The sequence below is a fragment of the Trachinotus anak genome, unplaced genomic scaffold, assembly GCF_046630095.1.
Source record: "Trachinotus anak isolate AG129_WGS33_773 ecotype Australia unplaced genomic scaffold, CSIRO_AGI_Tana_v1 ptg000008l, whole genome shotgun sequence".
NCBI classification, from domain to species: domain Eukaryota; kingdom Metazoa; phylum Chordata; class Actinopteri; order Carangiformes; family Carangidae; genus Trachinotus; species Trachinotus anak.
Window position 1 is genome coordinate 8,488,686 of NW_027273859.1, and position 17,241 is coordinate 8,505,926.

The 17,241-nt window shown below is 39.9% G+C and overlaps 1 protein-coding gene across 3 annotated transcripts; it reads right to left on the reverse strand.

Annotated features, from left to right (window-relative positions):
• Nucleotides 1–413: 413 nt before the first annotated feature.
• Nucleotides 414–17,052, reverse strand: glt1d1 (glycosyltransferase 1 domain containing 1). Of its 3 annotated transcripts, none has more exons than XM_071482339.1 (13): nt 16,673–17,048; nt 16,200–16,351; nt 15,943–16,048; nt 14,603–14,644; nt 13,496–13,547; nt 12,563–12,599; nt 11,849–11,905; nt 6,851–6,949; nt 6,005–6,054; nt 3,911–3,954; nt 3,307–3,427; nt 2,621–2,719; nt 414–890 (listed from the first exon to the last, which is right to left on the reverse strand). In XM_071482339.1, exons 1-13 carry the CDS (start codon nt 16,738–16,740, stop codon nt 744–746), a joined length of 1,074 nt encoding a protein of 357 aa, XP_071338440.1. In that variant the 5' UTR covers nt 16,741–17,048; the 3' UTR covers nt 414–743. The 3 variants fall into 3 exon arrangements, with proteins under 3 accessions (XP_071338440.1, XP_071338441.1, XP_071338442.1); XM_071482341.1 differs by having other exon boundaries at nt 752–890; nt 3,307–3,422; nt 16,673–17,052; XM_071482340.1 differs by lacking the exon at nt 14,603–14,644 and having other exon boundaries at nt 16,673–17,046.
• Nucleotides 17,053–17,241: the final 189 nt, after the last annotated feature.

Sequence of the window (17,241 nt, forward strand, 5' to 3'; positions counted from 1 at the left end):
GAAAATGTCTTAGAGAACATTCTCGTTTCTCTAACCAGCCAAAGCCCCAGTGTGTTGCTAAAGCCAACCTTTTGTGTACCTTTGCCCTTTCAAACTAAATGAGTTTTTGCTGGGCTCTTGAATGTGTGCAACCCAACTATTGCACTTTATTATGAATGAATGTTGTGGCACGCAGACTAGAGGGAAAAGTAATATTGGAACAGTTTTTTGAACAAGAGCAGATTAGCTGATTCTGCAGTACATTGCAAAGAAAATCAAGATTTAATGGCACTTCCAGAAGCTTGTATTACAAACAGCTATTTTTGTTGCAGTACACTGAATGATAATTTCACAACCATCACACATTCTCAGATCACTAACCAATGAAGTTGATTGCTTCTTCTACTATGTAGCATGAATAAACAAACAACCCATGCCTTTCTTATATTTATGATGATAAATAACAGTACATCATCAGTTTCAAATACAGTACATAAAATATATTATATAAGACAAACAACCATTTCTACAATAGGTCTTTGGTTCAAAGTGCTCTGAAGCATAATTTTAATCTTGCAGCACAGATAAAACAGCATTTTTTTTTTTTGTACAGAAATCTTTGTAGCCAGATTTCTTAAAAAACAGTAATAAGACACGTGATAATTTTACCTATGTCTGCTTAACACACCAGTGTATTTCCCTGTTCTCTGTCGTGGAAGTTCCTGAGAAAGTATACAGTGGGGTTGAATGTTGTCACCTTACACTCAGTGCAGAATGTCCACCAGCTGCTGGTACGTTTCTCTCTCCTGTTTCAGGCTGTGATGCTCTTCCACGTAGCGTTTTCCATTGCTCACCACCCTCTCTCTCAGTTCACGATCTGACAACAGCCTCTGGGATTGATGCACAAATTCCTGGCAGGGATAAATGCAAAACGAGTCTCATTTACTGCCAAATGCCACTTGAAGCTTGTCATTGAAGTTGCCTGAAGATATGTTTTTTTTAATTTTAAATCATAAAAGAAAATGCAAGGGATGAGAACAGAATTCACATAAAAGCCTGTGCTCTGATTAGTAAATGTCTGTACATTGTCAAAAGATGGAGATATTTGTGGCTCCAGATCCAAATACGCCTGTCCCATAAACCTTTTCAGTCTACCCTAATAGCTGCTTCCTCTCATTTGCTCATCAAGAAAGGGAAAAACTAATAAAAAGTGGGTGCTACAGTAAAACAATTCTACCCAACCAGCTGTCACAGGCACATGGGTAGTGGAAGATGAGGATGAAAATCAGACAACTAAAAATGAGTAATGGTGCCACCGCTGAGCATTGACTGAGAGGTGGTTTATCCACACAGCATCCTGAATCCTTATTGCTCATCTGCTGGCCCATCAGTCTAAGAGAAGCCTCCAACAAAATGAAGCTTAAGTGCCTTAACGTGTGCCTGCAAGGCAAGGCAGCCAACATCCACTGCAGCAGGGAGCCAGTGGGCACACAAAGTTTTAGCCACTGCCAGTCAGCAGGCCACTTCACTTTACTTTACTTTACTCAAGTGATGTGATTATGTCTGGAGAGGCCCTTGGTAGGAAGCAGCTCTTCTGTATGGCCATATGAGAGCTATAAATCCTCAGCAACAGGATTAAAGCTCAATTTATGAGCAGCATGCTTATAATCACTTCACTCTTAGTGAAAATTATAGAGCCAGACAGGGGAAGCCATTTTTCTCTTTAAAGCTTTCAAGTGATTGTGTGTTTGTTTCTTCTGACACATTTTTGATACCTATACTCCTCATGCGATTACTTTGAAGACTTAAAGAAGTAGAAACACTGTCAATCAGAAATACGACAGGATTTTAAAGCATGCAAAAAAAAAGTCTTCAGTATGATCCATTGCAAGGAAAGTTTTGGCTGAAAGACTAGCACTTTCTGCCCATTAGTCCTGGCTGAGGTCATGGTTTATCCAGCCCAAGTTGCTGGAACCATCTGTGAGAGCTTCCTCCTGGCAGCTCAGCTGAGCTCACGTGACCCCCCCCTGGAGAGGACTTATCTCCGCCGTTACAGAAACATCACGCTAGAGCATGGTGTCTTGACAGCACCATGCTCAAGCCCTCTGTCAGCTGGCCTTAACCTATGTTCTTCTCCTTTTGCATCAAACCTCATTAAATATCAGACTGAAGAGTTCTCATGGGCGCTCCCCATTCTGCACTTTCCTGCTATGTGTTGCATCACTATGTGGTAATGTGGTACCTTCGCTCTATCCCTGAAGGCTTCACTTTCTGAATCTAATCTAAGCACCTACCTGAGAAAATAACTGCTCCTTTTGTTACAATTTACCTACTTAGATTGAACTAATGAGAAGAATTTAAAGTACAAAGTTTTACAAAATGATGTAAAGGTGACGTTTTCTTTCTTAAAACTGTGAGGCTTTTTAAAATCTATCTATGCCAGGAAGGGGACACAGATCTGAAGACATCCTGAGGCAGTGCTTCGTTACTACTTATTAGCAGTAAGCAACTTCCTGGTCAGTTCAGGTGACAGGAGTTGGTGTTGTCTATAGTATATGTGTAGTGCATCAACACAGTCAGTGTCAAAGCTTAACAGGGCTTAACACATGCGGTGACCTGGTCAGTGATTGCCACCGTATACCTGAGGAGAAGAGTACAGCAGGCCAGTGAACTCATGCTGCACCACTGCTGCATTTCCTGGAATGTCCCTGGCCAACACAGGTACCCCGAGATCCATGGCCTGTTGGAGCAGAGAGCATTAAACACTGACACACAAAGTCAGACGAAAGTTACTCACTCATTCTATCATTATTAGGGGGGGAAAAAAGCACTTAAGCACCTTGGAAATTGTACAGCCTGGCTATTCTGCTCTTTAGCGCCCAAGTTCACTTACAGAATTAACAATCTGCATCAGCTAATACCTTCAGCAGGTTGTAAAGTGAAACATGCTAACATACTAATCAGACTTTAAGCCTACTGTGGATTGTCTTAATCGACTGTGTTTAAAAGAGATTAAGTGGATTTGCAGGTTTTGCTCACTCAGGAATGGGAAGATTGGAGTCAAGCAATTAATTTGGGTAATTGTCCCTGAAGTGGTCAGATAACATTGTAGCTGAGCAAGAAACAGTGAGGTGAGATAAGGTCTTCTGTAAATATTCACATTTCAAGGGCTTTGGATGCCAACGTGTCTGTACATAATTCTTATTACTTAAAAAATATTCTGCGCTAAAATGTATGAGCAAAAAAAAAGATATGCTGTGTTTAGCAGATGAATTTTTTCCAGGGCATAGTATCCTCCAATTACCCATGAGCCCTGAAGATATTTACCTCCAAGATGGCTGCTGACATGCCCTCTGAGACGGAGCTGTTGACCACAGCGAAGCACCTTTTCATGGCAGCATGAAGCTCCTGTTGGCTCCTCTCCTGGGCCAAGAAGACCCCTGCTGTTCTGCAGAAGAAGTGGTAAAGCTCAGTTCTGTGTGACTCAGGGCTCACAGAGGCGTGAATGATGCTGAACAGCAGTGACACGTTCAGGGCAGGGAACACGGCTGCACTATGTGTGACATGCATGGAGTGTCCAGGTGAAGTCCTAATCAGATAGGGCAGCTTCCTGCCGCAAAGGTCTTTGTTGTGGTGAAGGCCTTTGGCGAAGAACTGAAAGATCAGCCAAGACTCGAGAGTGGGAGGACAGAAAAAAAAGAGAGGATGCCGGTGCTCCCCTCATATCTGCATTCTGTTCACATTATGTTAAGATAAAAGTAAGCTGTATTTGCTTGGATATTTTCTTGTGCCACATGGGAGAAAGAGAGGGAAAAGCAGTCTTCAGTTTTTTCACACGAGTAAGATCTTGGCTATTAAACTGTCAGATCCCAACTTTGCTTTTATGAGATGTGTAACTGATAAAGAAAACCAAAGAAAACAGAAAGCTTACCTTTTAACAACAGCCTCCAACTCAACAGTAAACACAGGATCAATCTGAAAGCGACAAAGATTACACACTGACACTTTTTCTGAGCTTGGATTTCATCAAGGAGAGTTGCAGGAGACTTAATGAGGAGGATAAAATAAACAATGATGCAATCAATAATTTCTATCATGAGAAAATCATTCTCTGTAAATCCTGTATTTTCAGAGATTGGGGTCAGGGTGGGGTGGGTGGCCAATCTGATTAATTGCAATGTGGGATTTGCCTGCATTAGACTGCCCACAGAAAAGTCAAAGCATAGCAATTTAGGTCAAAGATGCTGCCAAGCAAGCTCCTACTTTTTTTTCCCTCTTTCATTTTATAGCTCATGGCATTTCTACATTGAATCAGCTTTAAAGCACGTGTGCATTAAAATCAAAGAATCTAAACTAAGAACACTTTGGTATCCTGATGTAATCTGGGATTTAGCAGACATTATAAAACCAGCAGGGGACAGATCACGATAAAGGCTGTATTAACAAACACAAATGATTTAAGCATAGATCCTGTGCTGTCCCAGGGTGAATCGGCAGAAATTGGAAAGGAAGGTAGATGCTACATCAATGTTTTTGTTTGTCCTAGTAAATCTGTCATACCTTTCCTGTTTTGAGATAATAGCAATGTTGTCTTATCCTCTTCTCCTTTTAGCAACAAATACGATCCAAATACCTGCTACAGTGTCTATTATTAGCTTTTCACAATAATCTTTAAATTTGTTTTATTTCTTTGTGATATAAAATATTGCTGCAGATTGTGTTGCTTGATGAAACCCTGTCACAGAGCAGTGAGATGTGTCATCGTTGACAAACTGACCTGAATTTTCTTCTTAATGACAGATGCTGTGCAGCCAGAGCGCTTATTACTTGAATGAAGTAGCTGTGGATTTATAGTACATCATGACAGCCTGAGCAAAGCGTGTCTCATTCTAACTTACATTTGCATTTTTACATCTACATCTTACCGTTATCTCGTTAAATATAACCAACAATGTTTATGTTTAATTAACTGTGGAATCCTAAAATGATCAAGGGGGAAATCTGAGAGTCATACAAAAACATGTTTATTATAACAGAAATATGTGGCTTTTCATTTCTCCGACAAACAAACACGCTTCCGTTGTGATTCAGGGGTGTCGAGATGAATCACACGTCTCTGCTTCCAGTGAACCATTTCATCAAACAACAACAAAGCAGAGCAGAGCAAAAAGCTGCAGTAAGTCAGTGCATAAGCCCTTGGCCATGTCTAATTGAGTTGTTTTCGAGCACAACTAAAGCAGAACATACCTTTTTGCCTGACACCACTGTTTGAAGTGACACTAAAATACTGTACACTGACGTCATATCAAAGCAAGTCAGGTGGAAAAGAAGGTGAAGACAAACACACAGAGAAATCAATGAGTGAGAGATTGGAAATGAGGAAAAAAAAGAACAGTTGTAAGAGCACTGAGACTGCTGCTGCTGGCTGGGTTATGACTTCTATTTGCAGAGCAGCATAAAAGTGCAATCAGTTTGGGAGAAAAAAAAAACTTTTACAGCAAATATATAAAGACTCCCTCCTCTGGCTGGCTGGTTGATTTATGAATATCATAAATCATAGCAGAGTCTGTCAGAGTTCACTGGCTTTTTTCCAATTATTTGACTTGCTTGACATGAAACTGTGTAGCATGTATATGTGCTGTTCATGTCTTCGGGGATGATACACAGGACAGGAGCATGATGGTGTGTGACAGAGCTCATAACTGCTTTCGCTTATACCAGCACATGTCCAGATATATGCCCAGCCATGTAATTTAATGTGGCAGCTCTACACAGGTCACCAGTCAAAGGTAAGTGCTAACCTGGAGTAGGAAATGCATCAATCAGTCAGCCAGTTAGACACAAAAACAAACAGAAGAAGATCGCCATTTCCTCCCAGCACTGGCTGTTAATTCCAGCTAAACAGCTAAAGCCAGTATCTCTGCTACATCCAATTAGAGGCCGCCTGTATTCCCAGCGGAGGCTTCTAGGTAATTTCAACAGCACCGAGGGAGATACATGACTAGTATGAAAAAACTGTACGCACCTTTGGCCCAATAATGACCAACACATTCAGCGGGTTCTCACTGTGCCACTCTGAAAGACACAAAATAAAACTGGCAGAGCAAACAAAAACAGTGGCGGCTTCCTCAGAAGCAGTAAAGCTGCTTTTGCATATAATTCTCACAGCTATACTTAGTGCACCATCATGTTTGTATTTTTAAGCCTGTGAATAGTAGAATTCAATTCACTTGGATGAAAATCCACACATCTGATTCTTCTATCTGGATGAAACATTAATATAGAATTTGACGCCCTCTAGCGCTCTCTTATTACCATAACTGTGTGTTATGAAAGTCACATAAAATAAAGGATGATTGAATAAAGAACCCACTGATGCTGCTAATCAGTGGCAATGCTCACTGATGATTACCTCAGATGGATATTAGATGGATCAGATAGCCGTCATAAAAAGAAATACCAGTGAGACAAGACTAAACTAGATAAAAATGTCATAGGAATCTCATTGCACTCTCACATAAATTTTCAATTAGCTGAAACTCAACCACAGAGATCTAACATCATTACTAATTGATGAGGACGATGCCATTGCCCCTACCACACTCTACTACAGAAATACAGTGAGAAAGACACTCTGATCAGCAGGGGAGGGGAGATGGGAGGGAACAACATTTGGCTGGAATTGCCCCAGATGTGTAATGGCAACTGTCCCTTCAAAGAAAATGTATGTTGCATATGTAGATTTTCTTCTTCAATGGTTTACCTGAGGTTTAGAAACACCATCCCCTCATTTAGCTGACCTTATTACCTCATTACCAGTGCATATAAAATATAAAAATAGATGGTAAACATAACAAATTGTATGGTATACCTGAAAATACCTTCACCAGATAGAGGGGATCCTTGACTCTTCTGAGGCCACAGACCAACAGGAAGACACGCAGCTCATCCACACGCTCACCGCTTACACCTGGAGAGAAGCCAGACACACAGAAAGACAGCACCACCATATCAAAACACTGCATAATGAACATCCCAAGTACATCGGCAGATAATGAAAGCAATGCATCACCCAAGGTCATGGGGAAAATAAGACAGCGATGACTAATGTGCTTGCACAATTCTCTGATCAGAGTTGTAACACTCAAGAGGGAAATAGTGTGAAAACATTGCAAGGTTGCAGCCTAATCAGTGTGTAATACAGCATCAGAACTAAAGAGCTGAAGCCTTTGCTCACTGAACAGCCCTAGATTAAAATGAGCTAACCTAGCATCATGCTAACAACATCAAATGTTTTGGAGAACCTTGCTTTAATTGAGAGGCAGGGCCACTAAATCGACTCTTCTCTCAGATCATCCAACTTTTAGGATCAATCCGGAGATTAGTCAGAAACTGGCTGCCATACAACTGCGCTCACTGCCAACGACTGCTCCACTGCACCTTACCTTCTAAAGGCAGAGGATAAAAGAGCCCTGCACTGTTACGATGGCAGCGTGCATCAGACTGTCAGCCTCAGACGTCTCAACAATACGTAGATCCTCTAATGAACTTTAAATTGATAATTACTTTACACTGCACATTGTCTAGAGGTTTATACAGGAGGTGGACCAAATTACATTTACAACTGCCGAATGGGGAGTGGGTTAAGCAGGGAGACTCCCTAGTATTTGAACAGTGTAAACTTCAGACAGCAAAGAAGGGTAACCCCAATGTAACCCTGCACCAAAATGGAGATTAACAGTACTGTGAGCCTACGGTCCTGGCCGTACTCAGGCACAGCGGCGCTTATAGATAAATGTCTGCACCAAACCTCACTGCAATCCATCAAAGCCTTGTTGAGATATTTCTGGGCCTGTGGTGGACCAACTGATGGACCCGAATGAGAACAGTTAAGATAAAACATATTACATAAAATTAACTTTCCCAGTGAAGCAAAGCAACAAAACAAGTGGTTTATAAATTTTATGTTAGTTTAAGCTATTATGCCCAGTCACTCGTGAGTCAACGTCTTGGTTTTATCATGGTGTAAATGCAACACTTAACAAGTGGGTGTCTGATGAATCAATAGAAGCAAATGACTTTACATAAACACAAGCAGATGTACAAGGATTTTCTGACATTAGAGGGGTATATGAGAAAATTAATTTGTGATCCCTGACCTATGTTTGACAATACGAATAAAAGGATACATCATATATCGTATTACTCACAAAGCAAGTGTTGAACCAAACTTGAAGTGAAAAACTGCTCAGACAGAAGGTACTTTTTAAGTGTCTGTGACAAACTGAGAAACAATTCAAAACCATTTTGACAATAACACCACAGACACCAGCACGTGCTTAAAGCACAGTGACAGTCGGGTGAAATCCCCTGCTGCCAGATAAGTCCAGATCAGGAGGCTGAGGCAGCTCTTTTAATGCTATTAAAGAGCATCTTAAAATGACAGCATGGAGTCTGGCCACTGACCCTGATCCTAGGAGCCGATTGTCAAAAAAAGCTCTTCATCTGTGGGACATTGAACTTCCTCACATTGATTCACAAGATGAGAGAGCACGCCAGCTAAGGTAAACATCCATGTCACTACCTGAGAACAGGATGCGGGAAAATAATGGATCATCACTGGAATCATACCAGAGCACAGACCTGTCAAAATGAACAAGAAATTCAAAGAAATAAACAAAGCTTTTGGACCTGAGACACAATTCATCTTTCCTCAGGGGAGAAAAACAAATTGTGCAAATCATCTGTTGTGCCAGCAGCAGTCTTTTCTCTCTCTCTGCAGTTCTGTGCAAAACACACTTTTGTTCATTCTCCTTTGATTTCAGAAGGGCATTTGGAACAATCCCCTAATGCTTTAATCAGTATGTGTGTGAGCGTGTGTATATGTGTGTGCATGGATGCGGGAGCACATATCTATCTGAACAGCTCCTTTTAATCTGTTGAGTGGCACAGGGTGATACACAGAGAGCAGAGTCTGCAGGGTGTAGACAAAATAATGACAACCCTATTGGAAGAAAAAAAAAAAAAAAAGAGAAGAACTTGACAGAGAAATTCATACATACTAACTTAAGTACACAGGTTAGACATATTAAGCCAGTTCAATTTTAAAGAGCTTTGATAGTTTGGGCACAAATTGCTTTTGCAAATGTGAGAAGTCAGATGGTTAGTTTCCGTCTCTCACCCTAAGACGAGCACACACAGTACATATAGGTAAATGAGAGCAGTTTTTTGTCAGTCACTTTACATTACTTTACATTTATTGAATCAACATCTACCTGTATGAAGTGAGGAAATGCACCGACATTAGGCAGAGGGCTGAGGCGGGAAAAACAGCATTTCTATTTGGAACGACACACATCGAGCTGGACAGAACAGGAATAGTAGTATTTGTGCTGCAGCTTTGACTGTGGGCTGTTCATTTGGTTGAACTCTGTAGATATCGTCACAACAGAAAAAGTACTGATGAGTTAAAAGTTAAAACATGGGGCTTGACACTTGCTTTCTTTAAAATAGCAGATCAAAAACAAGCAGTTCACAAGAACAGAGTGTGAGCAACTTTATCTCTGTGTGACTTAACACTTTGGGATGAGCAGAAGCTATGTCAGCGATCTATTTTTAATATCCACAAATTTTACTTTCTTTGTTTCAGTATGGAAACAACACACTCATCAAGGAGGTATAATGACCCAGGAGCACGAGGCCAAGCATGACATGAAACACTGTTGCCACATGACAAGATGATAATAGGGATTTTCTCGCAACACCTAACCTTCACCACCTTTTGCTTTTTAATTATGTATTCATACAGCTACTTCTGTGAAGGATTCACGTGCAATTTATTCTGTATCAATCATCCGAGCACCAAGTAACTGGACAAGATGACAACAGACCTCCTGCTTGTTTCCCCCTCATCCTTCAGTGATTCAGAGCATCACTGCTTACTCCTCAGATCTGTTCTTCTCATGTATCCCCTTAACCCCACCTCACAGGGCGCACAGCAGGGGCCAAAAACAACATACACCAAGAGGCTTTCATGGACTGACAGCTTCTGGATCCCAGTGCTGAAGTCTGTGCCTTTGGAGGGTATATGACACCCAAAGGATAATTAGAGACACACCTATAGTATAGTCATGTATCTTCAAACAGGTAGGAGGGTTTGCTTTGCCTCTTTTATGTTCGCAGGTGGGTGTGCCACTGTAACACTGCGACACACAGAATACATTTATTCCAAACCGCCACACGCCTTCTTTAAGCTAGCCCATATACGATATACTTTAGATTTCACGATTTAGTAATGATTAATTGATGTCACACCAGATGGAGCGATGAAAAAGTGGGAAGAAAACACACACATAAGATAGTGCCCCCTGCTGTGCTGGGAGTATGTGTGAAGACAAAAGGAGGAGGAGAGCTGACAGGAGAGAATACAGGTTGCTGCAGGAGTTGCTTCTGTCAGACTGCGCTGGTGTGTTCGATGAAAACTAAAACATGAGTGAAGTTGTTCAGGTTGATTACTGAGGGTGACAGAGCAGGTAATCAGGGTTTAAAAGTAGGGCACGGGAAAGTTAATCTGTTAGACAGAAGAAAGCCAAGACCCCCTAATGACAACTAAACAACAATGCGTACAAATGCACTTTTATAAGAGTTAAACACAGACTGCAGGAACAGTTATCATTTCATTTGATTTAAGAGTCACTTTACTAGCTTGAGGTCACATTCACTCATCCCTATTACACACAAACTCAAATAAAAATCCACAGAATGTGTCTAATACACTGTGACAAGAAAAATACAAAACAGATGGACCTTTTTCTTATGATGTATCTAACCTACTTCTATGAAAAATGACTCAGACAAATTAATTAACACCTTAGACAGCAAATGTACAGTAAGTGGAACAATGTTTGAAGCTCTAAAAACAACTGTGAGTCAGATTACAGTGCTTTCATCACGTCCGAGGAAAAGCACAATAGTAGTGACTCCTATTTCAAGTATAACAAATGGAGAAGTGACTGTGGGCAATTAGTATTACTTGCAATAGTTGTGAAGCATGGTGACAAATGGCCCTGGGCTGGAGGGTTATTAATCAACTGTTGTCAGCTGTGCTCTCTATGAGCAGTAATGCACCTGAGATGGACATCATCGTGCTATGTCCAATTTAAAGTCCAGGCTGTTTGTGGAGATGCTTGGAGTCCATATTTACTGAGCTACTCAAATGGGAGCTGAAGGCAAACTCTGGCTTCACTGATGCATCTAACATAGCACAGAGTAAATGTGTGCTCTCTGGTACTTTTCCAATGTGATGAGTATGGAAAGAAGATAAAGATAGGATGCTGCAGTCTAAAAGGCTTTCGTGTATCTCAGATAGTTACAAATATGTGGCACAGCTGTGTGTATCTGGTCAGAACGACACCAGTAATCCTTTTCCTCCCTTTTACAACGAGGCTTGAATTTCAGTGAACAGGCACCTCTACATGTTATTGCATCAAACATAGTATCAGCACCTGCCCCACTATGGTTTTATGAAGATGTACACAAGTATCCCCTGCTATAGTTTGAGACATACTCTTAATAATTACATGAGACACAACTGTTTATAAATAATGTAATAATGTATGTATAAATACACATTATGACAAGTACATGTCAGAGCAATTTAAATTTTTAGTGTCCAATCTTGGTATTAAAGGATCAGTACGCTGACAAAAGAACTGAAAAAAAAAAACAACAACTCAGTTTTATTTGCTTACTCTGGATGAGCTGAACAGCTTTCATTGGGAAATATTTTACACTCAAGGCATAATTAAGTAAATGTGAAAACTGTCTAGACAGCAGCTGAAAGGACAACTAACTGAAGCTTTAACAGTACCTGAGCTCCTCAAGAATTCAGCCCAGCAGAATTCCTCAGTCACTTCCGTCTGGATACCTTTAAAATAAACACAGATAGACAGAAGGGGCGGTGCTCTCATTACAGCTTTTACTGTACAGAAATGATCAAATCCATTATGAAACAAATGATCAAAGTAGCTTTTAATCAATTCAATAAGTATCTGCCAAAGTTTTTTTATTAACATAGTAATGTGACACCTCAAACCATACACAGCAAACACATCCTATATTATTCATAAGCTTTACTCATATTGGGTACAAACAATGATGATTGCTTAAAAAATATGAATATAACCTTTCATAGGTAAACCAAACAAAAAAGATTTAATGTAATCAAAATAATATTTTTCGGTGGTCCATGTATAATTCACTTCAGTGTGATCCCTATCTGGTGACAAGCATAAAAAATGAGCTTTCACTGGTCCGGGCTCAGCCATGCAGCTGGCCCACGGCTCTCCACTAATCTATGAAGGGACACTATTTGCCAAACAAGGCTACTGGTGGGAAACAACATGGAAGAGTGATTTGGGTTGTCCTACATGGCACGGTGGCCAATGGCAAGAGCAAATACAACTCTGTACTGCAGACAGTATGATAATGGAGGAAAAAATGTCAAAGCTGATTAATGTAACACTTCAATGGCGAGTCAGGGATGCACAGCATCAGGCGAGGATATTCATCCTGCAGAGCTTACCTTGGGGTTGGACATAGATTTTACTGCTCTGGGATAGCTTCAAAGGCAAAAACAATACAAAAATCTGGTTAAATCAGGTCTTAAAATATAACTACTCAAGTGTTTTAAATCAATCAATAATTAGACTGTGTTTGTTTATACAAATTACATTTGATTTGATCTAATTTGTTTCTTTCCATGTGTGTCAGAAAAGAGAACAAGCCAATTAATGCTCTTTGTGCTCCAAACATATTTAAAGCAAATCTAAACTTTAAAAGAGAGCCAGGAAAGCAGTTGCTAAGATAATGGGGGTGCTACAAAATAAATCAGAGGGGATGGAGAGAAAATTGACTGGATGTTATCACACTAGATCCATCCTCTATGTGTGTTTTCTGTCACAATAAAAAGCGTGGCGATGCCTCTCAGTGCCTGTCCTGTCTGCCTGCTGTCAGCACTAAATGGCAGAGATAAAACATGCCACTTGCCTCAATCTACAGCCTACGGCTGGAATCTAATCTGAAAATAAAACACACTAATATTGTTTTAATGCCAAACTATTACGGGACAGGGACGGATATTGTGTTTGTGTAGTAAAAGCCCTTCTGTTGTATTTATTGAAGCTGTCAGGCCACTGTTGTCTATTAAGTGCCGTAAAATGCAAACAAAAAACTTTTGCTCTCACTCTTGATTTTTCATAGTTGCTTGTTAAAACACGGGTCAATCTTTTGTTCATGTTGAAATATCACTTATCACAGTCATGTATTTGTTAAGTTTTGGGGGATGGGTGCAGCATAGCAGGCCATCATAAACATACAAGTAAAACTAAATAAGTAGATCTGATAGCACAATTAGCAAAATGAGACACAGACACAGACTTGCAGGCATCAGTGCTTATTCAACAGAAACTACTATATTGTAGTGGGTATATTAAAAAACAAAAGTGTAGAATCATACCAAAAATAATTCCGCCTCTTCTTTCATTTTGTCAGTAAATGCAACCGCAAACCTGATTTAAAAAAAAAACAAAAAAAACAACAACTTTGTTTTCACTCCTGTAAAAATTATTTCAATAAAACAAGAATTTTCAAGTGTAATTGTTCTTTTGTATAGTTATAGTTACAGAATCTCTCTCCACCTACCTACACTTGTAAAGATGAATTCAACTAGATTTTTTATTCATTTTTATTTTTTTCTTTATTTATTTATTTCCTATAAATATCACAATAATATTTTTATGGTTGATTCTTTTGTCCACAATAATTGTGTAGCGAAAATCAACAACAATAGAGGTACAAGCATCATTAAGACTAGTATACAAGACTAAACTATATAATACAAGTCTCAAGACTAAACACATAAGACCTGAAAAAACTGCTTATGGTTTGAAGGGAAAGGCCTTCAGGATGCACATATGTGAGCATGCAAATAATAAATAGGTCAATGGGCCCAGAGTAGTGACTGAATTTCATGATCAAGGTTTGTGTAAGAAGACACGATCGTCAGGGTGTGCATGAATTCAGATGTTTGAGGTTATGAGACCTGGATATCCTTCCTTTCTCCCAAAAGGCAAATATCCCCTTAGATGTACTAAATAAATGCCTTACTATCTATTTTCATCATAATGATAACAGACACCAGAGACTAGCGCCAGGGCACAGGATGAGATATTGATAAGCCTGTGTGCAGATTAACTTTTCAATGTTAAACTAGGGGAGAAGAGAACACACAGCCTGCACAGCTGGGGTTAGCTCACATGTGTTCAGCCTCATTCTTTCAAGCCAGTACTCCAGGCATCTCACAGATAATGCACACAATAGTTAATATGAATCAAATGCTTTGCAACAGATGGAAGTATTAGTGAAATACGTCTTTAATATGTTGAATTGTCATGTAATTCTCATCTCATATAGTCCCTCTGGTCACATCTGTGACAACAATTTTGTTTTCAGCTTGTAAATCTTTAACATATTTGTTAGTATGTTGAAGACTGACAATCACATGATTAATAAAATTAGAGGATGTCTTGATTTCATGTTAAGAAGTATAAATGGTCACATTTACTTCCTGGTCACACTCCAGCATGGGGATGTCTGCATCAGACCTCTACAAAAGAAAGTGAGTAAAACAGGTTGTGATACATTACTAATATATTTGGCACTAATAATCAATGTAGCGTCTATCATTAACATATTAAGACAACTGTACTGGCACATTTAGTGATAGTAGGAAATCATATAGTAGGCATCAGAACTAAGTGAAAGGGTTAGAAGTCAAATTATTATTCTAAGCAAAAAGGCAATTCCTCAAATCATGGCTAGAGTAAGGATTTGTAAGGGAGCAGTGCATGGAAAACACTTTGCAGAGACAATCGTACCCATAACATCATTATGCAAAAAAAAGTGACCACACCATCAGAGGATTAATACATCAAGCTTAGTTGGGAGGGACCATGGGAGACCATCACAGATCTGGAACTTGCTAAATAAAGAACACAAGGCTCCAATCAGCAAATATACTGTCAAAAGAAGGCCAATTTGTAGTGGTTTCTTAGGGAGAGTAGCAGTTTTTAAACCACCTCTCAGGAAGGGAAACAAGGCACCTGCACCGAACTGACAAAACCTTGACTGAGGAGAAGTACCACTATATTCTTCAGAGACTTGCTACAACCTCTTCTTTTGCATCTTTGTGGAGAAGGTTTTGTCCTGCAGCAGGACAATGATCCCAAACAACTCAAAGCTTTGCAAGAACCATTTGAAGACCAAAGAAGACAAGAAGTCCTGACTGCCATGGACATTCCTCCCAAATCGCCTGACCACAACCCCACTGAACATTTATGGGGCACTTTAGGACTGAGAAAGCCAAGCATTGTCAGGAAAAACCATACTGAGTTGTCATGCGTCATCAAGTTTTGCACAAACCCGTGGAGTCCATGGTAGCTCAAATGCATGCTGCCTGCTAAACATAGGGGGCACATACCAAATACTATATATTCTATAATATTCTGAATTTCATGTCAGCTTTTCAATAATTTAACCTTTAACTTTTTTTTTTAAAGCTGATTACAAGATTACAAGTATACATTAGGAAAAATGCACAAGATAATAATAATAATAATAATTATTATTATTATTGTTATTATTATTAAATCATTTGAGATTTCCACAGAGATACAAACAACCACCTGGGACAGAAAACATATTCTTCACCCTCTAAGCTGCATTATGACCCTGCAGCAACAGTGGTCAAGACCACAACACATATTTTCACAAACTTTTCCAAAAACATTTTTGACAAAAATACACGTACAGTCTGCATGAATCGGGAGGGTTGGATATTAATGTACACAATGTGGAGCTGTTTGGAATTACATGGGTTAAAATAGTAGTTTGAAGCAACATCACCTGGCTTTCAGTAGCACCTGCTCCATAACCACACGCTTCTGTTCAACTTTCACATCTTCATTTATGTCTGTTCCGCCAAAGATGACGCCAAAGGGCACTTGGATGTCTAGTGTAAAGGTTAGACATAAAAGAAAAAGGTTCTAACATTTGTGGGACAGGCATCTGTGTACTTGTAGGTCTACAGTAGACAAGTGACTATGCGAGTGAATATGTACAGTAGATAAGTGAACAGATCATAGAACAGCAAGCATGTTTACCCAAGAGAAGTCTGCCTGCTCTGAACAGGTGAATGGCCAGTGCACCCTCAAATGGAGGATTTTGAGATACAAGGTTTGCCACCGCGGCAGGTGACTGAAATTCTGCTGCGTCTCTGAGCTCACAAGTGTGTCCTGCTGATTCAATGTGGTACCTAAAATAAAAGAAACATGTGGGTGAATGGCTAGTAAGAAGTCCGAGTGGTTAGACAAACACTCAAACTATGTTTATCTCAAAAGCATTTTATTTACTTATCAACAATCATTCCATATTTTTGCTGGTTTCTTTTTTCACTGCTTCCTGCCTACATCCTCCTCAGACATAATGTCACACTTGATTTACCACCGCCATACAGTAAGGCAGGCAGTTTCACACCAGCAGCTTTATTTTTTAAATAGCCCTGGTTAATGGTTTAGACTTATAGTTTTTAGCGACAGCTGCTGAAGCTAGCTACACTTAGCAACAAGTAAATTACCTTATTCTCTCAGCTGTGGTGTGGTTCCCAGTTTTAGGACTGAGACAGGCAAGAAAGAGTAGTTTCATATCTTCACTAAAGGCTGGGCTGTCGAGCTAACTACTTCACATGTAAACATTAAAGAAAACCAGAGGGGGAGATGCAGCAAGCAGAGCCGCTATGTGCTGTTTTAGGCTTGCTAAGCGGAGCTATCACATTTCCTGAACCCATGGCTGTTGTGCAAGTTACTCGTTGAGTAAAGCTAGCAGCGAGAAACTACACGGCTAGCTCATTACTTGGCAGCGCACCACGCTTGAAATGTTTACAAGTCCGTCTCCTATATGATCCCCTGGAAACACGATAGCGTATAAGACAGGCACTTTGGCCCATTGCAGTATTTTAAATAGAATAAAATAAAATATGATAAGTAAAAGGAAAGAAAATAAATAAACACCCAGAACATACTACTGTCTCATGTATGTCAACACCAGAATCAGCTGTGACGAAAAAAGAAAAAGATAACCGCACCACTACTTCCTTCTCTCGGCGGTACAACGCCTGCGGGAACTGAACAAACTTCCAAATCACCT

Bases quoted from the DNA above. Each gene is read 5' to 3' on its own strand.
- glt1d1 (XM_071482339.1), bottom strand. From the start codon at position 16,740: ATGAAACTACTCTTTCTTGCCTGTCTCAGTCCTAAAACTGGGAACCAC. The intron at 12,600-13,495 runs GTATGATTCTAC...TTGCCTTTGAAG, and splicing joins AAGAGGCGGAATTATTTTTG to CTATCCCAGAGCAGTAAAAT. The intron at 11,906-12,562 runs GTAAGCTCTGCA...TTTATTTTAAAG, and splicing joins AATCTATGTCCAACCCCAAG to GTATCCAGACGGAAGTGACT.